The sequence below is a fragment of the Carica papaya genome, chromosome 5 (assembly GCF_054855325.1).
Source record: "Carica papaya isolate Zhongbai chromosome 5, ASM5485532v1, whole genome shotgun sequence".
Classification (NCBI taxonomy): Eukaryota; Viridiplantae; Streptophyta; class Magnoliopsida; order Brassicales; family Caricaceae; genus Carica; species Carica papaya.
This window is the reverse complement of record NC_142313.1, coordinates 40,683,823-40,703,349: the sequence shown is the minus strand read 5'-3', so window position 1 is coordinate 40,703,349 and position 19,527 is coordinate 40,683,823. Positions and strand designations below refer to the sequence as shown.

At 35.1% G+C, this 19,527-nt stretch overlaps 1 protein-coding gene across 1 annotated transcript; it reads left to right on the top strand.

Annotated features, from left to right (window-relative positions):
• Positions 1-537: 537 nt before the first annotated feature.
• On the top strand, positions 538-19,033 carry BRIZ2 (zinc finger (C3HC4-type RING finger) family protein). The gene is made up of 13 exons (XM_022050834.2): positions 538-730; positions 6,423-6,719; positions 6,827-6,942; positions 12,198-12,306; positions 12,547-12,670; positions 13,774-13,871; positions 14,966-15,072; positions 15,188-15,434; positions 15,528-15,581; positions 17,551-17,694; positions 17,957-18,021; positions 18,386-18,440; positions 18,537-19,033. Exons 2-13 carry the CDS (start codon positions 6,528-6,530, stop codon positions 18,693-18,695), a joined length of 1,470 nt encoding a protein of 489 aa, XP_021906526.2. The 5' UTR covers positions 538-730; positions 6,423-6,527; the 3' UTR covers positions 18,696-19,033.
• The last annotated feature ends 494 nt before the right edge of the window (positions 19,034-19,527 follow it).

Below are 19,527 nucleotides of genomic sequence, written 5' to 3'. Positions count from 1 at the left end.
CTCAAATTTCCTTTCCTAATATTTATTTTTTTTATAGATTACTCGATAAACTAAATTTGCATTTAAATATGTATATACATTTAAAATTTGTCCAAATAAGCTTCTAACGAAAAAAAAAATATTAATTCTATTAAATTGCCTATAAAATTATGATAATATGGGCACGCAAATAATTTTTTTTTTAAATTATCATATTAATAATATTAAAATTAAACGAAATATCGATAAATAAAATTCTTTTTTAAATTTATTTATCATTTTTTTACGTTACTCTTTTAATCTTTTGTTTCTTAAATGTATATATCAAATTAATATACCATTATCATTATGCCTATTATTTTACATTTCGTGAGTTTTGGAAGCTCAAATAGCATCTAACATGTACAAGACAAGTTGGTCAATATGTAACATCCCTAGAAAAAAAAAAAAAACAAAATAAGAAATCGAGGGTCCAGATCTCATCCCGTAATGAATGGCTATGATTTAATTTCACCCACTATATAAACGGCACTGTTTTTACATCAAAAAAATAATAATAATAATAGAAGGGGGAAGAGGAAGAAACTCTCAGAGGGAGAGAGAGAAGCTGCCGATGGATGGAGAGGGAGCAAAATAGAGAGAAATTCGGGAAGAGAGGAGAGCAACCAAGCAGAGAAGCATCGGCGGCTGAGAGGGACTAAAAAGAGGAAGAGAGTCCACTCGATTTATTTCCGTCTCGCGAATCCGAGAGGTTAGTTTACTTCAGCCCCTTTTCGACCTGAATTTGAATTCATTAATCGCATTAGGAGGATTTGAAATGGAGACGGATGGAAGCAGGCTGTAAGGAAACTTAACAGTAAATGTAAAATGCTTATATGTATACTTTTATGTATTATATTGTCCGGATTTCATTGTGGTTATAGGCGAATGATAGGCTGAGGGGGAGAGCTCGGGTGAGGCTAATAGATTGAGGTTCTGAGTGTAAAACTGGGCGGAGTTAACCAAAATCTGGGAATGAATTCCTGAAGTGTGTAGTAGCCAGGGAAGGAAAAAGTTGGAAACAGACAGAGAAAGCACCGAGGCATTGCTGGTTGAACAAAACTGCCCTCAGTTGTCATCTTTAGCTGCAACTACAAGAGTAAAAAATTTTAGCACAGGTTCAACGTGGCTCTGATACCAAATATTGAATCTAGTTTAATACAGTATACAAATAGAGTAAAAACTCTGGGTTTTTTTTTATAAACATGGATCAAAGATCATTATCAGTGCCCTGATTTTCAGGGATTATTAAAAACAGAAAGCTGAAAGACTAAGTCAACAACTAAATTTTCATAACATTTGAGAGGTAAGTTCACTTCAGCCCCTTTTCGACCTAAATTTGAATTAGAGTGTATGTAAATTCATTAATTGCATTAGGAGGATTTGAAATGGAGTCTCCGGAGATGAATGGAAGCAGGTTATAAGGAAACTTAGCAGTATATGTGAAATGCTTATATGTATACTGTTATGTATTATATTGTCCGAATTTCACTATAGTTATGGGCGAATGATAGATTGAGGGAGAGAGCTCGGGTGAGGCTAATAGACTGAGGTTCTGAGTGTAAAACTGGGCGGAGTTAACTAAAATATGGGAGTGAATTTTTGAAGTGTGTAATAGTCAAGGAAGGAAAAAGTTGGAAATAGACAGAGAGAGCACCAAATGAGAGATGAGTATCACAGAGAAGGACAAAAAGGGATTCTGGGAGGCATAAGCATGAACAAAATTTGATAATTGATACAGATGAGAAACTTACTGGATTATAGGTTAGTTGGGACGGTTTTGAGGTGAGTTGAAGTACTTTTAGGTGAACCATACATTCCAGTGACCAAAGCCCAGAGAATGAGGGTGAGGGCATAATAGTAATAGTAATGAATTGGCATGAAAAGAGTTGAATATGGAGTTGTAAATGGCAGGGATGGTAATGTGGGATAATGACGGCGCTGGTGACAGAAAATAAAGAGTAAATATTAATCAATACTAAACAGAGGCTAATTCATATTTTTCTGTATGTTGTTTCTTATAGTGTGGTGTGTGTGTGGCCTGTGCTTGCTGGAGTGATGGGAACCAGCTAACTGACAATCAGTCAGCAGAGTGGACCAGATAACAAAGGGTCCGAAGGGGAGTGAATCTCCCGGATATGTTCTGTATATGAGGCCAGAGTTGTGGCTGAGAAAGAAAAGGTCAGAAGGGTCGTGTCTGGCATGCAGAATGCAAGATGTGTGTGTGTGCGTGCATGGCCCTAGTGGTCGGTGTGTGTGCGTTATTTGCTGGTGTGAATAGTACAGGTAGAGAAATGGGCCGGTGGAGCAGAGTGTGAAATCTGATAGAAATTTAGTGAAAATAAGAGAGAGATGAGGGATAATCATGAAAACAAACCATGGAGTTAGGAATGGGTGAAATAAGTAAATGTGTTGGGTGATTCAGTTGACAATATATTGCTTTAATGTCTTTCAGTTGCTAGATAAGAGTTTCTGTATGTATATAAAAGAGATGAGAGGAACTTATAGAAATTAAAGTGGAGATACTAATAACTTAAATAGACATTTATATTGAATGATTTTGTGGATATGTATACATTATGTTAACGTTTTTTATTTAATTTTTTTAAGGAAAAAAACTTAAATTTTCATTGTAATTGTAGTGCATCTTTAGGAGAACAAATTTGTGTTATTACAAGTTGAGAACTTTTAAAAATAGTTGATATTAGCTTTAAATAGTTGATTTATGACACTTGTTAAAGGTTAAAGATAAAAGAAGATACTTAAATGTTGTTAGAAACTCATAGTTAAAACTTGTCTTTAAGTTATTTGTTTATTATGTAATCGATAAATGAAAATAGAATTATCATTCATTTTTTATCGGATTGAAAATACACTTGAAACTCTATTATTTAAATTGTTTAGCCTTGAAAATGTATATTGTCTCTCCTACTTGTTAAATTACCAAAGCAAAAACAAAATTCATGTATGAAAAAACTTCATAAAATATAAAATTAAAAAACGTAATATATGATTAAATAATTACCATATTTGGAGGCTTAAGGGAAAAAAAAAAATTTGGATCTCCACCGTGATAGCTAAGGAAAAAAGACAAGTCACTATAATAAATTAGATTATTCATGACTTCTCTCGTTGAACATGGATTTCAACTATCGAATACAAAATAATTGTAGACATTGTGAATATGTAAATGAGAATGATCTTAATTGTTTAGTCCATAATTTCTTCGCGAGGTAGAGCGAAAATCATTTGGGTTAACATTGAGAAAATTGAAATGGGTTTGTGGTCTTTCTTAAAAAATAGTAAGAAAAACTTTTCTTCTTCCTAAAATAAATCTTATTGGAACAAGAAAGACTAAGAACTAGTGAGCTCCGGAAAGCCATGTGAGGATGAACACTGTTGACTAAAGAAAACCTCAAGAGAAAAAGATGAAGCCTTCTTTTTCACCTTTGTACTCTCTTGGAAATTCTAATAAAGTTGTAACACCCAACATGCTTTTATTTTTATTTTTATTTTTTTTAAATATAATTATTTATTTATTTAAATTTATTTTATTTTAACTTAATAAAAAAAGGTAAAAATTTGTTAAGAATTAAATTGAAAATAATTTTGAAAAAAAAAGAGTGAAAATTTGGGTTCTATATATATTTTTGAAAAAAAAATCGAAAATTAAAAATCAAAATGCAATTTAAAAAAATTATGTCACGTCAGATGTCCGGTCAGCAGTCTCGACCAACCAGGACACGCCAAGTGGCAGAGGTGCTGACGCGGGAGGCCACGCGAGGGGGAGTCACGTGGGCGATCCGCATGCACGCGATCGAACGGCTGAGATTCGTTTCTGCGCACACGGACGGCCCAGATTGAAATCGCGCACAGATGGCCAAGATTAAACCGTGATGAACGGTACAGATTCACTCTCTATTTAATTGCGATCGGATGGTCCAAATCAAAAGCGATTGACGGCCCAGATTAAAAGCGGATGGGTATAAATAACTTCATCCGCACCCAAACTCAAACCCTAGCCGCCAGAACCCCTCGCCAGAGAAGACAGCCCAGCCACTAGGGAGCCGATCGCCACCACCCGCCACCGTACCAGAACCTTTTTCGATCGCCAAAAAAGGTAAAATTTCTCTTCTTGCACAAAATTCAATTTTAAACCTACCCATGGCCAAATCGGAGTGAAAGAACTAGCCAATTGGTCGGAAAACGCCGCTGAAGCCTTGCAGCGCCATCGCAGGAAATTTCACAAATCGCCTCCGATGAAGCCCTTCCCGATTCCCATTTCGCGTAATTTTATCACTGTTATGATTACCATTTTCTTCTCTATAGGTTGACCGGAGCAAAACACCCAACAACAACGTAAGTTGGAGGAGCCGCCGCACCGGAGAGCCCCGTCGCTGGTGAGTTTTGATTTTCTATATTTTTTCGGCCAACCGATGGCTCTAAGTGTGCTTTCTCGCCGGAACTAATGCAAATTTGGTTTAATTCGACCGTTTTAATAGCCAACTCGAGGCGGATTGCTGCCGCTTGCGGCGGCGCCATTGCCGGAGCACGGCGGAGTCACCGTACCGAATTTTTAAAATTGGTCGAGTAGGCCTTAGGACTGATTTTTGAGTTTATTTATGATAATTGTATGTACCGTAAGCGCGTTTCAGTTCCCGAAAAAAAATTCAAGGAACCTAGGAATTGCTCGTAATCGCAGTAAATCATTTAGTTTTTCGGCGTCAAATCAAGTAAGGACCGCTCACCCTATTTTCTATCATGAAATTAAAATTTAAATAAATGATAATATTGTATTTTGTACAAATTAAATAAATGTGCATAATTAATTACAGATTGCTAATGGAATCTAAACCAGATATTGTTCTCTGTTGATTTCTGTTAATTGATTTTGCAGTCTAAAAGTATGATGGTTTCTGGTTTATCTATTTTATGGTTTAAATGGATGTATTATTGCCTTACTTGACCACTGTTTGATTTTGGGATTTAAGATATGATTGCATTGCCGGATGCATGTTTATTTGTTTATGTAATTATGTTTGATTTGGTAACGGAGACTAAAGGGAAACAAGAAAGGGGTGTGATCTAATAAACAAATAAGATGACAGTCTCATTAGATATCCTGAGAGATTGTAGACGGACCGGGTTAATTGGGAATCCTACTGTGAACGTTGTCTCATACCGGACAGAGTATGGAGACTTGGTAATTTGGCGCTCATACCGGACGAGATATGTGGATGACCCACTTCACTCTCATACCGAATAGGGTATTGAGGTTTAATGTTTTTGCGCTCATACCAGACGAGATATAGGGTCGATTATGTAATTAAGACTATTAAGGAAAAATATTTGCGTGTAGCGGGGACACCCTTATGGATCCTCATGGATATTAGTAGGCTGGTAAAACGAGAAATGGTTATGATTTAGTTTATTGTTAATAAATGTGAATTTATGATATATTTTATGTTGCTGATCGTGCATGCAGTTATGATCTGTATGATATTATTGTTTCTATAATTTGTTTCATAAATTCTCCAATGTTAAGTAAAATGATAAATAGTTTTATTTTTAATAAATGTATTGGTTTAAATTTAATACTTCATTGATTGTTTTTTATTTTCTACCAACTTTTACTTCTGCCCCGATGATATAGTATGATGTCCTTACCGGGTTAGTGTAACTCACCTCTTATTTAATAATTTCAAATCAAGAGAACCTGGTTCCCGACCCCGATCCGCAAGAAGATTGCGAGTAGATACTAAATATTTTATATTTTTTTTTACTTTTATCATTTCTCGCTGTAATGTTTGTTTAATACTTTTAAGTTATTGTATAAAATATGTAAATCTTAATATTTTATTTTACTTCCTCACTTAAATTATAATATATATTTTTTTTTAGATTTCCGATGTCGTTATAAAAGTCTTCATTTCTCGGCTTTTAAAAAATATTTTAAGTAAAATTATATTTTATTTTTATTTTTTATAAAGTAAATTTAAAAAGTGAAACTAAATATTTATGAGGTATGGTTTTTACTTTAAATGTGAATAATTCTTTTAATAAGTATGTTTATTGATCACATAACCTTGATTTGTTATGAATTCTTTGTTTATCATAAATTATTTAAATATTTTTTATTTGAAAGTAAATAATTATAATTTATCATGAATTTTACATTTATCATAATTATTTAAATACTTAATTTAAGATTAATATTTATGTGAAAAATAGATAAAATATATATTTTTTAATTATTAAAAAATAATTAAATATATTTTTTGATAATTTTAACGATTTTTTTGTTTTATCATTTCAATATTAATTATTAATTTTATAATAAATTACATTAGTAATATTGAATCACAACCGTTGGTTTCTTTTGCTGCCGACGTGGCCTCCACAAGGGAGATCATATCTTGGTCTGAACTACCAGCTTTCATACTCATGATTTGCACCTTCGCGTAAAACCCGACACCCGCCATTTTCGTCCCTCTTGTCACTTAACACATATGTCGCCAAGCTCGAGCACGCTCGCTCGAGATGACAAGTTCCGGCAACCTGCGATAATGGCCCCCGACGAAGCATCCGTCTCCATCATGACACAGGCCTTTCATTTCTCATCTGGAAACCCTAGAATCGAAGAGACTCGCGGCGTCATGCATCTATTCTCATATGATGCCGTTCCGTCCTCCGATCTCCCGGTATGCTCTTCTTTTCTCTCACCACTTCCATTATTTTCCTCAGCTTAAAAAAAAGTTTAAAGTTTGATGCATTAAATTAATTATTCTCTCTTTTAATATTGACTTAGGTTGGAAGGAAACCTCTTGTATGCGTGCTTGGGGTGCCGAATCACATGACATATGCAGATTTTTGCCAGTTTTGTGCATCCTTCATTCAACATATATTGGAGATGCGCATTGTCAGGTAACATTTATGGGGTATCCGAACAGTTCTCGGGAGTGCACATGGCTTTGAACACCATTGTAGTGAACGCTGGAACTATTCCAGAAGAGTATTCAGGGATATGGTGTTGATTATGGTCTTAATACCTTGTTCTCTTTTACTTTGAAACAGTGGCTAAGCTTGTCAGATATGAATTTCAAGCTTTAAAATAAAAGAAGCGGAAAAGTAGATTTGAACTTTTTTTTTTTAAATCACAGTTTGATAAATTTGTGAATGATATATAAATCATCACGTCATCTCTGTGTAGCTCCTGAACGTAGCTTGTTAAGTATTGGGTGATGGTTAAGTAGCTACAGAGGAATATCATCGTTAGTGAAACTACAGAATTTCAAGGAACTTGCGATATTGATTTAAGTAGCAACTTGCACAAACAGTAATGCATATCTTGGTTTGAGGTGCACCATATATTATGTCCGTCAAATGTGGGAGTAGGGGCAGACATGCTTGTTCTCAATCATATCTGGATGGAGAATTTGGCTTAAAAAGAGGGAAGAGCTTAAATATCAAATCAAGGCAAATGAAAGGAATCGGTTGCTTCAGAAGCAATTTGACCTCCATGTCTTCCTACTGCTAAAATGATGTATTAATTATATAAGAGATGGGAAAGTACCTAGTAATCAGTTAAGAGTATGTTTTACTTAGTTAGTTCCTTCAGTTGGTCAAGATTGTTACAACTGAAGCAATTTAGGCCGCTCAAAATTATATCCGGTGCCTTGTCCCTGTTATAGCACTTTAAGGTGCTCAAAATCACTTCAATTTTTCTTTCTCTCTTCTCTTTTTCTGTCTACTTATGTTAGATTTTCCTTTCTATATTTCCCTCTATGATTATTACATTGTGTTCTTGGGAAAAGATGGTAGTCTTTGATACAACAAGATCACAAGAAATCATGAGGTTAGACAAAGTCTTAAAACAAGTTAGTGATCTGGAATGGAAAATGGAAATGTTCTGTAAGTGGCCAAAACTTTGGAGCAGTTGAAACAAGCAATAGGAAGGATTAAGGAAGTGAAACAGTTGTTATTAGGTGAAAATCAAGGTGATTTGGCCACTAGAGAAAGAAATGTGGTGGTGGCACAAATAAATCAAAGAGTGTCCAGCACTCTGACACACATTCCAACCTTGCTCCTAATGTCAATGCAAATTTGATTGTGAATTTGCAGGTTACGAACCTAAGGTTTAGATTTCCAAATTTGAAGCTGATAATTTAAAAGCTTGGCTGGATGTAGAGGGCGGAGAGATTCTTTGATGTGGTAGATATCCTTCCAGAATTAAAAACAAAATTGCATTGGAATGGCATCAGATGTATATGCGGACACGTTGACAAAGGATTGGCCACAGTTGTAAGAATAGGTTGGAAGGTTGCACAATTTAGTTATTTCCTTTGTCAATGTGTTATGAAAGTGCTGAATTGATACCCATCAGTACAAACGAAAAAAGTGATCTTATTTGTTTCAAATCTGTCAACAAACCCTGAATTGATACTCATCAAATATATGCACTAGATGGGTATCAAAAACAACATAATACCATTCATATTATGAGAGTGCTGGGATTATATGGCTATAGGCTTTCCCAGTTTCATTTGAATCTGACTGGTGATCAGCTGATTTGGAACTTGAATAAGAATGGGTCATTCACGGTGAGATCTTTTGTAAGTTTCTTTTAACTAGAGGGGATAGGGGGGGCAGGTTTTCCCAGCGAAGTTTGTTTGGAAAATAAGTGCACCTAGAATTGCGGTCTTTGCTTGGGAAGCCAGAAGAGAATGTATTTTAACCTTTGATAAGCTGATGAAGGAAGAATTGGGGTTAACAGATACTAGTTATGTAAGCAGGCAGCGGAAACTTGTAATCATTTACTTCTTTGGTGTCCAGGGACATATAGCTTGTGCTTTATGATTTGTACTTGGAATTTCTTGGGCTATTGCGGGATCAGTTAAGGAAGAGTTATGGGCTTGGGAAGATTATGTAAAAATAAAGAATTTACTACAATAATTTCTTTGACTTTATTTTGGGTTATATGGAAAGAGAGAAAGTAGGGCTTTTGAGGGTGTCGAAAATGATATTCATAAGTTAAGGGATAGGTGGTTTCATTATTTTGGGAATAGTTGATTGAGTCATGATTTATATACGCTGCAGGATTTTGGGTAAATAGTTGACACAATGACTCACTTGTAAATATTTTGTACATGAGTGGTACTCTCTTGATAACTCTTTTTTAATACATTTTCTACTGTTACATTAAAAAAAATGCTTATAGGCAGGTACATCTAGGAGCAGCCACAATTTTATTGACAGTTCGGTTGCCAATTAGCAACATATGATTGTTTGGAACTTCAAGCATCTTGCTATGGCATTTTTTAAAGATAGGCAGTGGATTAGAATATTTGGTGAATCTGAAGCAGTAATTAAGCAAACGATAGGAAACTGCCTCCTAAAATTGCTACAGAAGACCCAACCATCACATCTATGCTCAGCCCAAGTCCACCCAGCTGATGAGGCAATGACCTGACATTCTGATATTGTCAAATGGGAAGTTTCTTTCAGCCAATGTGATGATGCTTTCAAATACCAAAAATGTTGCCACCTCATCAAATAAGGGACTGAATAATACAATTCCACCATAAGAGTTAGTGTTCAGCAAATTAATGGTGGAGTTGCTAGAATTAGGGGTTATTCAGCAAATTAATAGTCAATTTTTATCTCCAATTACCTTGGTATAGAAGAAGGACAACACTTGGAAAATGAGCATTAACTACCGAGAACTCAATAAATGGACTACTAAATACAAGTTCCCTTTTCCGATCATTGAGGAACTTTGGATGAGTTAGGAAGAGCTAAATCTCTTTTCAAGGTTGGCTTACAATCTAGTTATTCTCAGATTAGAATGGCTACAGAAGCGACCCTCAAAAAAGAATTCAAACCACGTGGGGGATACTAGGAATTTCTAGTCATGCCTTTGACAAGCGCTCCCTCAACATTTCGAGCCCTTATGAATGATATTTTCAGACATTTCCATAGAAAATTTCTCAAACAAAATACATTATAGCCAAGAAAAGCAAGTGGATTTTTGATACAAGGAAAGTAGAATATCTTGGGTATGTAATAAGTGGAGAAGGGGGCAGAGACAGATCAAAAAAGGTGAAATTGTCAAACAGTGGCCACTTCCTACTACAGTTCAACAGTTATGCACTTTTCTTGGTTTAACATGGTACTAGTTTTATCAGAAACTGTGGTTAGTATTGCTGGACCTTTGACTAAGTCTTGCTGGACCAGAATTTTTATTGGATAGAGGAAATAGTACACTTGTTCCATTGGGCTTGAGAAGGCTTTATACACTCTCTAATGTTGGCTCTCTCAGACTTCAATGAAGTCTTTACAGTGAAAACTGATGCTAGTCAAGAAGGACACTGGAGCTGTTTTAATGCAAAAAGGCAGCCTTCATCAGTAAAAGCCTCTTTCCCAAGAATCAACTCTTATCTGTCTATGATAATGAATTGCTTGCTATTGTTTTTGCAGTAACCAAATGGCAGCAATATATCATGGGAAGGGGAGTCATTATTCATACCGACTGCCATTGTGTAAAATAACTTCTAGACAATGATAACTGCAAGTCAACTTAGATGGTTATCAAAGCTTATGGGACTTGATTATGAAATCTGCTACAAACAAGGAAAAGAGAAGTTAGCAGCAGATGTATTATCCAGACTACTAGCAGTAAAGCTGCTAAACTGATCCAACCATTACTAACCTCATTCATAATACTCCTGTCAGGTCAACAAAATCATCAGCGTTCTCTTGGGCTAATGGATTGTTAGAGCGAAAGGGCCACTTGGTGGTGGGATACCATGAAGAACTCATAACCAAAATCCTTGGATCTAACTGCCAATCTAGGTCTCTTACAACCTCAAATAGTCCCAGAGACACCAAATAGATATCTCCATGGATTTGACGAAAGGACTTCCTAAAGCTTGAGGTCGAGGTTCAAGACCTCAAATGGCACCCTAGCTGATTCGGCATATGTATCTAGTTTATGTTTGCTTAATTGATTTATGCTTTTCAATTGTTTGTTCCTTATTTAGTCGGCATATGTCGATTAGGTGCATGATTATTAGCCACGTGGCTATAGGTTGCCGGGGACTGCTTGGTTTTTTTTTTTGGGTTATATCATGTTGGCAATTCTGTTAGACTGTATCCGATGGAAGATAAAGGGAAAAATCTCATTTTCGAGGAGGCAAGCTAATTTTATGAATGCAAAGATCTGGGATAGACACTGACTGTTACAGCTTTCCTCTCAATTTCTCCTCTCCTTCATTCTTCTCTTCTACTTTCCTCTTCCATTCTTCCTCTCTCTATCAGTAGACTCGCAACCCAGGTTCCATGTACCAGGAACCTGACGAAATTCTTGAGAAAGGATGTACAACGGGGTGCATACCCATGTACAAAATAGTTTACATGTCAATGAGTATATCAATCAGCTAAATCTTCCATTGAGTACAAAGATTGACCCATAGCCAAAAAATCTAGAGTCTGGAACCACCTCTCGTAAAGTTTTTCAATACCCTCCTCTACCCTATTGGGAATCAATTCCAAATGTTTTTTCCGACCAGAAATACCCTTCGAAGTCAAATCTCATCACTTATAGGACCAACCATAACCCACTTGAATCCCAGAACCCCATAACCCATAGACCATAGACTATATGCAATAGGGTACCAAAGTAGAATATTGTCATAAGTCTCTTCCGCCCTCTTACATAAACAACGCCAGTTTACCATAATCTTTCCTTTTCTCATCAGTTTATCGATAGTCAGGAAGCAGTCCTTTTTAGTAATTTAGTCTTATACACGAAATGTAGACTGTGAAACCATTCATTTAATGTCATTGCTCATATAGGTTTTTGATGTTAACTTTTTTTTTTCCATTTGAGATATTTTTTCATGAATCACCAAAATAGATGATAAAAAAGTCATTTCATCAAAGAAAATATCTATGAAAAATCCAAATATAAACAATCTTTTATTTCCCTTTTTTGTTAGTACCTTTTCCTTGGGCATCTATATTTTTCAAAATCCCCCATATCTCAAAAAAATGTATATATTTTTCAAAATCCCTTCCTAAAAAGACAAAATAAAGATTTAATATATTTTATTCATACTGCACCAGTATACTTGTTGAATGTTATTCAGCTGATTTTTTTTATTGCTTGCATACTGGAGCAGAAATGATGGTGTGGAGGATCGGTATAGTGTTTTGATAAGATTTGATAGTCAGGACTCTACAGATAAATTCTACCAGCATTTTAGCGGGAGACAGTTTAATTCTTTGGAGGTATGCTTCATTCTCTCTATCTCTGAGATTTTGGGTGGATTGGGCAAAAGAAATATGAAATGGTATTAGTTCTTGCAAGATTTTGGAAGGTTTATGAATTAATATGAATATTGACACTGGTAATCTACTATTACTGCTATCGAGATTTTTGTTGTTGTTTTTATTGTTGTTATTATTATTATCTATTTCCTGAGTCAGCAATGTTTTTGTGATTAAATTTTTATTCTTATGTTTGTGCAGGTAGAGGTCTGCCATGTACTTTTTACTGTTGATGTACAGTTTACTGGTTATAGTGGTTCTCTGGATCATGCACAGCCTTCCCCTGCAAGTGCAACTGAACCGCCTTCCTGTCCAGTTTGCCTTGGTATGGTTTTATATTGAATTTCATTTATATTTCATTTTTTTATTTATTTCGAAAAAATATTTCCTTTCTCAATTACTTGTGCTCAAAATCGTGGGCAATTTAACAACACTATGGCAATTATTGGAAACAACTTACTGCTGCTTATGAAGTTCAGTGGCCTCCTTAGACACAGTTTGCACAAAACTAGAGCACTAGCAACCTGAGCAGATAGATTTCCAATAGGAATTCTTTATGCCTTTAGTACTTCATTTCTCCATCTTTGGCCTTTCCCCATAATTTATGCACATCCATTGTCAATGGTTATGGACGTAGCTGGTGATTTAAAATGATAATAATTTCCCAGACTCTTATTAGTTTACACTCTAAGACTCTTGTTGTCATTTACCTGACTTCTGAGGTTCACTGATGATTCCATTGCGTCATATGTACGTTTCCCTGTAAGGTGAGGTTTGAAAGTGGCATTTAAAGGAAACAAGTTTGCATTGACTAGAAGTATATTGTTAGTTAGTTCTGCTGATTGGACATCTTGCTAGGCGTGGTTAGTTCTGTCTATGAACTTTAAATTATTACTTAAGCCATTTTGATTTCATGCTCTTTTTTCAGGTTTTGGGTTCATAATGCTAATGAAGAGATAATATCTAGATTTTATGGCTATTAAGTGGACAAAAATGAGACCTTACTAGTAGTCAGTATTAGTTGTTGAAATTCTTGGAAGAGCAACGCAATAGGTTTCTGGGTCAATAGTTTATTCTTTGGATCTTAGGATCTCGAAACTGTGGATTAATATGGTTTTTAACTGTACAGTAAATAGTGTAAATTTATGGTCCTAGGTCATTGTATTTTGTCCCTCACCCATTTTGGTAAGTTTTGAATTACAAATGTTTTGTTGGTCTAAGTTGATTTCATGTAAATTTCCTGTTCATTAATTTTTCTTTTTTTTTTTCGGTCTTGATTTTTCATTGTTTAGTGACCGTACATTGTTGTATTTGTATTATTTTGTCTAAGTTTTCCCTTAGTATATGTAGATTGTGTTGAAGTTATCCATATCACAAAATTGCTAGTTTATCCAGAGCAAAATTTATCTTATTTTCCTACTATTGCAGAGAGATTAGACCAAGACATAGGTGGGATTCTTACAACTATCTGCAATCATTCTTTCCACTGCTCTTGTATTTCAAAATGGACGGATTCGTCTTGTCCGGTAAGATATGGTGACTATTCCTACATTATTCTCTTGTAGGTGTATGTGCATGATATGGAACCTTGAATAGCATTGATGAACTTATGATATCTAAGGATGAGCATGTGCGTAATTTTTTTTTGGATAAAAGAAGAAGTATTATCAAAGATGGAAAGAAGGGAAGAATAATAGATAAGGAGAATGAGACATCCTCCGCCGAAAGCCTAAGGAAAAGCTAAAGAATAAAGAAAGACAGGCAAACAATTATTCCCTAGTTATTAAAGATAAAAGCTTCCTAGTTACAATGGAGCTCAGTAATGCTTGTGGATGGGTATTAGCTAGGTGCCTTCACCCGTAGTGTTGCCAAAAAAGTTAACCTTTCCACAACTCGTGGAAGGACATAGTCCAGTCCTTAAAATTCATGTGGTTCCTTGGGAGCCAAATGCACCATAATCCTGCAAACAAAGCCCCTTCCTGGAAGGGTTTAGCCTCTAAACCTACCCCTCTAATTTGACAACTCAAGAGGATCTTCTCCATAGGAGGGGCCACCCAATATATGCCAAATGGCTGCATCATCTCCATCTGAAACCTCCAAGATGTTGCACAGTTTATGAAATGAGTGCAAGTGTGTCTCACCCCCTGCAGCACATGACAGAAATGTGGGGCAACAAGATATGATGTCTGGGGTTTAAATGTTCACCAGTTGAAGGAGGTGTTGATGACTTGATTAATTAAGGACTCTTTGCAAAGATATTAACTTGATTATGAAGATCCCAAATTCTCGAAAAAATTGGATGTAATTATGTGATTGCTAGAGGTAGCACCTAGAGGGTTTTGCGGTTGAAGTCCAACGGTACATATTTTTGCACCACTTCTAGATAAAAATGCTAGGAGGCTTCTCTTGGCTTAGGCTTTACTAATCAGTGTTTTTCTGAACAAGATATGATGCTTGAAAAGCACCCCATTATTCTGCAATTGAACAGAAGTATGAATATTAAGTTGCTTGTGAAATAACCATTGATACTGAAGTATGGTAAATATTAAAGCAACTATTGTATTGCAAGTTTACCATGTGCTTGATGAAGTATCAGTTGATGAGTTCTCATTTTTGTCAGGTCTGCCGATACTGTCAGCAGCAGCCTGAAAAATCTACATGTTTTGTGTGTCAAACTTCTGAGAATCTCTGGATTTGTGTTATCTGTGGTTTTGTTGGATGTGGGAGGTAATAATTTGTTTCCTTTTACATATTGGTGTTTATTTTATTTTTTTTCTCTCCTTAATATTTTATTGGTCAGCAATCAAGAAGTCATTCTTTACTAGAGAAAATTTTGGAGTAGGTATAAAGAAGGACATGCCACAAGGCATTGGAAAGAAACACAGCACTGTTATTCTCTGGAATTGGAAACACAGCGTGTCTGGGATTATGTTGGTGACAATTACGTTCACCGGCTAATTCAATCCAAAACTGATGGTAAGTTAGTTGAGTTGAATGGACATTGCATGCATGCTAATGACAGTTGTGGAAGCTGTGGCTGTGCCGATTCTGGGATTAGTGAGGCTCTTTTAAACAGCAAAGTTGATGCGGTAATTTCTTTACAATCTCTGTTTTATTTCTTAAAATATTTTCGTATTTGACTTAGTACCTAATGCCATATGTTCATTTAAAAATATTTTCAGATTGTTAATGAATACAACGAACTTCTTGCCACCCAACTTGAGAACCAAAAACTAGTAAGTACCTTCTACCATTTTCCTTGAAAAATCAAATATTTCTTAAACTTACGAGTAAGGCTAAGTTAGACTATGATTTGACCCAAATATTGCGTGTGAGTAATTGTCCTTTATGGTCTACACAAGCTTAATTCCATTTTTAGTCCAATGGCGGTACACTTTTCCAAATTGGTTATGGCTTTTTTTAAAACTTGAAATTGAGAATTCAACTCTTCTTTTTATTTTCAAAAGTCCTTACCTTAATTATTCTGTTGAAGATTAAAAAAATTGTAATGTTGCCAGACCATCAAAAACTTGATGATGTGGCTGCCACAAAAGAAATACTAGGTGTGAAGTAAACATGATAATGGAAAATAGAAATAATCAAACAAACTACCTCCCTCCCCCTCTGTTAGGAACGTTAATGCAAAATTGCACCTTTTGATACGGTGCTTCGAAGAAGGAAAAAGAAATGATTTAATTGGCAGGTGTTGTTTTATGTGGCTGTATAGTCTGCAGGTGCTTTTTTATGTGGCTATTATATATTATTATTTTTAAGCGGTTATGTATTTGGTATTGTAACTGTTTATAGTAGAAGGAAAAATCAATTAGAAAACTTATGTAGTTTGTATTGTTTAGGAGTTGTATTGTGTGTTTAGTATGAGAAAATTAGGGAGAAAAATAGAGGGCAGTTGGCTGGAAATCAGAAGACAGTTGACTGACTGTGGAAGTAACTGCCAGAATTAACTGTTCCTCCTTTCTTTCTAACACCTTTGTTGTTCTGTTTACAGTTATGCTGGGAAAAATTTTATTCAAGTTTATCCTCCATAATCAATACATTGGCCAGTTCTCTCCAACTCCTCGCTTCCCAATCCCTCTACCCCTCCAAATAATCTAGTCTCTTCTACTCAGAGAATAGTTTGTCATGTTTCCTCTCTGATTCCCCAAGATCTCCTTGCCCCACTCCTTCAATCTATCCTTAATCACAGATAATTTCTTGGCCATCTTGTAGCCAGGGGATGGCCAGCATTGCCCAGATATATGTGTATATATTGTAGAACTATTCAGTATACAGGCACATGTGTGTGTGTGTGTATATGTATCTATAATTGTATACACACAAGCTTGACCCATCACTCAAAAGTACAATGTTCATTTGGAATGTACCCCCCAAAGTAACGGCTGTAACTTCTAAGGATTGGAGTTTAGTAAAAGACCAACAAATCTAAACATATTTTTCTGGATTGCCTTTGCATTTTTTCTGTACTAGGATTATATATCCCATGGTGTTCCCACGATACTGGGATGTAATAACTGAAGAGAGACCCATATATATATATATGCACTAAATCTAAATTCCTCTAAAAAGATTGGTAGTTACCAACTTTGTGGTTGAAGCATACCAAATTACGATTCCAATACATTGTCTTTCAGTAATTAAAAAGAAACAAACAATTTGCAAGGAAGAGACTGAACCATGATCAGTCAAGAACCTCGCAGACAACAAGGGTTGTTTCTCATGATCCAAGCTGTGCATGCTACGTCTCTGGAGTTGGGGGAGAAAGTTGGAGAGCAAGAAGAGAACCACTAGAACCGAAGAACACTGGAGGAGATTAGGTATTTGACTAGTATATTGATAATGAAGGCTGATGAGGCTACAACGCCATTGTTGTGACTGGAAATAAGCTTTTAGATTGAAGATTTTTTCTTGTCAATTTGTTTGTTGCTTTCCACTCTCTAGGTTTTACTTTCACACCTAGAATTGATATTGTGGTAGCCACATGACCAATTTTTTCTTATGAGGCAGCCACATGAACAATTTACGTAAGTTATTGAAAATAAAATGAAAAGTTGAGTTCTTAATTTAAATTTTAAATTCAACGGCCAATTTAAAGAAAGTATCGAAACTGAATAAATAGAAATAAAAGTAAGCCGATATACATAGATTCACATTTAACATGCAGATTGAAATTCTCTGTTATACCCATAGTATTTTGAGACATTGCTACAAGAGGTCAAAGAGGAAACTGAAAGGGAAATTTCTGAAGCTGTTAACAAGGCTGTCGGTCAGAAACTGCAGAGGATGAAAGCCAAGCTTGATAGATGTGTCAAAGAGAAGAAATTTCTTGACGATGTGAGTTTTAACAGGTCATGTATGAAAAATGATGAATATACTCTTTTTTTAATGACAAATTAGTAAAGTAAATGATTATGTGAAATCTCTGTCTCTCTCTCATCTGTTTCCCAAATGCTTCTTGATGGATATCAGAGAAAGTAGTATTCTTTTTCTCTTGACAATCTTGAATAAACGAAAACGATGTAAATTTATTCCTATGCTTATTCTGTACCATAAATAAACCATAATTGTGTTAGTAACATCTTTCTTCTTGATGTAGCTCAACGAAAATCTACTGAAAAATCAGGACATATGGAAGGCAAAGATTTTGGAAATGGAGGAGAGGTATGACTAATTTGTTCTCAGCTTATTTCTCCTTTGTTTATGTTCTGCCAAGTTAATTGGCATGTTTTGTTCTCCAAATCATTCAAATTCAAAAATCTCTACTCTGACATATGATCAATACCTGATTTACACAGTTTTATAATAGCAGTTCAGTGGTTGCCTTGTTAGAATAATTTAGTAACCTAGCTAGTATACATTCACAATAAACAACAATTATACTTTTGCTGTAAATACCCCTTGTTCTTTTACTTTATTGAAGAGGGGCAAGAAGATAACTGATTTTCATGTATATTATGAGTCTTCAGTATGCTATGAATGTCTTTTGCACTTGCCTGTCATCTAACCTTGAAGATTGAAACATCAGGGAGAAGAAGGCCTTGAGAGTGAAGGATGAAAAGATTCAGGACCTGGAAGAAAAGGTAATACAGTTTGTATTCCTCGTTAGCTTTTGTTTGCTTGCAAGCCATAAGATGCCTCAATTATCTGGTGAATCTCCAAACATTATTTACTTGCAGCTTAGAGAGTTGATGTTGCACCTTGAAGACACAGAAACAGTGGAGCAGATACCAGTTGTAAACGAAATAGAAGATGATACTCACTTACAAGGAATAGGGTCTTCTTCCACAACGATGCAGAGAGAAGAAAAGAAGGTCAGTAACCAGAAAGGAGGTTGAAGGATTAAAGATGGATACTTAGGGTTGGGGATTAACCAGAAAAGGCTGCATGATATGGTTCCATTTTGGACAAAGTCTTTGTAAATTTGTTGTGTTACATATTTTCAGCAAAATTGGCAGCTGCTGATTATTTTTGGAAAATCTAGGCTGCAGTTATCAGCATAGTATGACCAAAGTAGACTAGTTCATATTTTTCTTCTTTTGTAAAGGATGGAAACTCGGTCTTGTAAGATTTGAATCCGAGATCCAAGCTTTTTAAGTTGGATTTCCTGGGAACCAAGTGCCTGTACAAAAACTAAACAAATTAGAAACCAAAATAAAAAGATACTCTTTGTACACCTTTTTTTTCCTACCTCTAACTTGCCAATTTGAAAGAGAGCAAGAACCTGATGTTGGTATTTCTGAATTCCAAAACAGAAGCATAACAGTAGAAACCCTAAATGAGCAACCCCACCATGAAGTACATTTGAACCCAAGTAAAAGTAAATGTTACAAGGAATTGAAATGAGAATGTAATATAAATGTTATAGAAATTAGAAAATAAGGTATTATAATTTTAAGTTAATTTTATGTTCAACCAAGCATTTCTACAATCCATTTTTAATATGTACCAATACAAATTCATTGTTGTGCATTTGAAATTACAAATAAAAGTGTTTTTAGTTATGTATTATGATACGACTTTCTATAAGTAAATTTTATAAATGGAATAAAAACGAAATATATTTGAACCGGATATTTTCATAAAACTAAAAAATATATATTTTTTACTAAGTTATTTTTCAGATCAACAGTTTTGACTATTATTTCAATTATGTTTATATTCAAAAGT

Bases quoted from the DNA above. Each gene is read 5' to 3' on its own strand.
- BRIZ2 (XM_022050834.2), top strand. From the start codon at position 6,528: ATGTCGCCAAGCTCGAGCACGCTCGCTCGAGATGACAAGTTCCGGCAA. The intron at 13,872-14,965 runs GTAAGATATGGT...CATTTTTGTCAG, and splicing joins GGACGGATTCGTCTTGTCCG to GTCTGCCGATACTGTCAGCA. The intron at 15,073-15,187 runs GTAATAATTTGT...ATTTTGGAGTAG, and splicing joins GGTTTTGTTGGATGTGGGAG to GTATAAAGAAGGACATGCCA.